Source organism: Plectropomus leopardus, unplaced genomic scaffold (assembly GCF_008729295.1).
Source record: "Plectropomus leopardus isolate mb unplaced genomic scaffold, YSFRI_Pleo_2.0 unplaced_scaffold12699, whole genome shotgun sequence".
Taxonomy (NCBI): Eukaryota; Metazoa; Chordata; class Actinopteri; order Perciformes; family Serranidae; genus Plectropomus; species Plectropomus leopardus.
The window spans coordinates 1-1,122 of NW_024613502.1; the positions used below are offsets into that span (position 1 = coordinate 1).

General features: G+C 37.5%; 1 protein-coding gene across 1 annotated transcript; it reads right to left on the reverse strand.

Annotated features, from left to right (window-relative positions):
• Window positions 1-332: 332 nt before the first annotated feature.
• Window positions 333-829, reverse strand: LOC121963827 (activated CDC42 kinase 1-like; the record flags this gene model as incomplete). The annotated part of the gene is made up of 2 exons (XM_042514071.1): window positions 333-459; window positions 635-829. Coding segments are annotated over 2 exons (295 nt in total), but the record flags the coding sequence as incomplete, so codon positions are not given.
• Window positions 830-1,122: the final 293 nt, after the last annotated feature.

Genomic DNA, 1,122 nt, shown 5'->3' on the forward strand with positions numbered 1-1,122 from the left:
TACTATAGTAATTAAAGTAATAAACACAGTTTAGTAATTAGTATAGTTTTCCAGATTTTTTAATTATTTAAAAAAAAAAAAGTTTTTCTAACTCCATTTTTTCAAAATAATTTTGAGGTCATTCTCGTGTCACCTTTCACTTATTTCTTGAAATTTGTAGGACATTTCTTCCCTTTTCCCATGTTTTTTCAATAAAATCAAACCAGTTTGTTCTGGTTACAAATACAAACGAGTCTGGATGAGTGACGCCAACTAAAGACTTTGAACCAGAGATGGAGCGTGCTGACGGAGAGGGTTTTTAACGTTAAAATAGTCATCATTATAGCGTGGTTCACGTGTTTACAGTTTGCTTTTTTTTTTTACTCACTTCTAGCTCGTCCCGGTAGCTGTGTGGGCCGAGCACCGCTGAGGTCCACACTCAGGACATCAGGAGGGTCCATGGGATTACCGAGGTACAAACTGGAGGAAAGAGGGACACGCTTAATAACTGTAAATATCAAACACTGAATCAAAAAACTTTGGTGTTGGCAAATAAATTTAGTTAGATGTTTGTATTGCTGTGCTACTGCCATCTGTTGGTGAGAGTTTTTTATTACAACTCAGGTGACATTAATAAACAGAAGCTGCTCCTCACTCGTCGATCCTGTCAGGGAAGCCCCAGCAGCGATGAGGGTTGCTGTCTCCGTGTCCTGTGTGGATGAAGCTGTTTTTGAGCGGCCGACTGATGTCATGAGCCGACAAACCCGCTACTGATGTCACCACGTTTCTGGGGAACGGGCCGACCTTCAAGGTGCGCTTGTTTTGACCTCGCCACCAGTAGTTCTCTGCCCTGAAAGAGACGTAAAAATACGGAGGATGAAACATGGAGAGTCATCTGAGGGGCATTACCACAACATGCAATTCAGTATTTAACATTTTAATATTTAAGGGTTAAGTTTAACCCTTTGAAACTTGAAGCAAATTGTTTTTACTTATAAAAAAAGCTACATAAAACTAAAACATGCCCAAAAAATAGGGGGAAAAAAGTTTTAAAAAGTTACAAGAAAATTAAGCAAGATAGAAGTTAAAATCAAATAAGAAAATTACCTAGAAAAAGTTCTAAAAATATATATTTTTTAAATA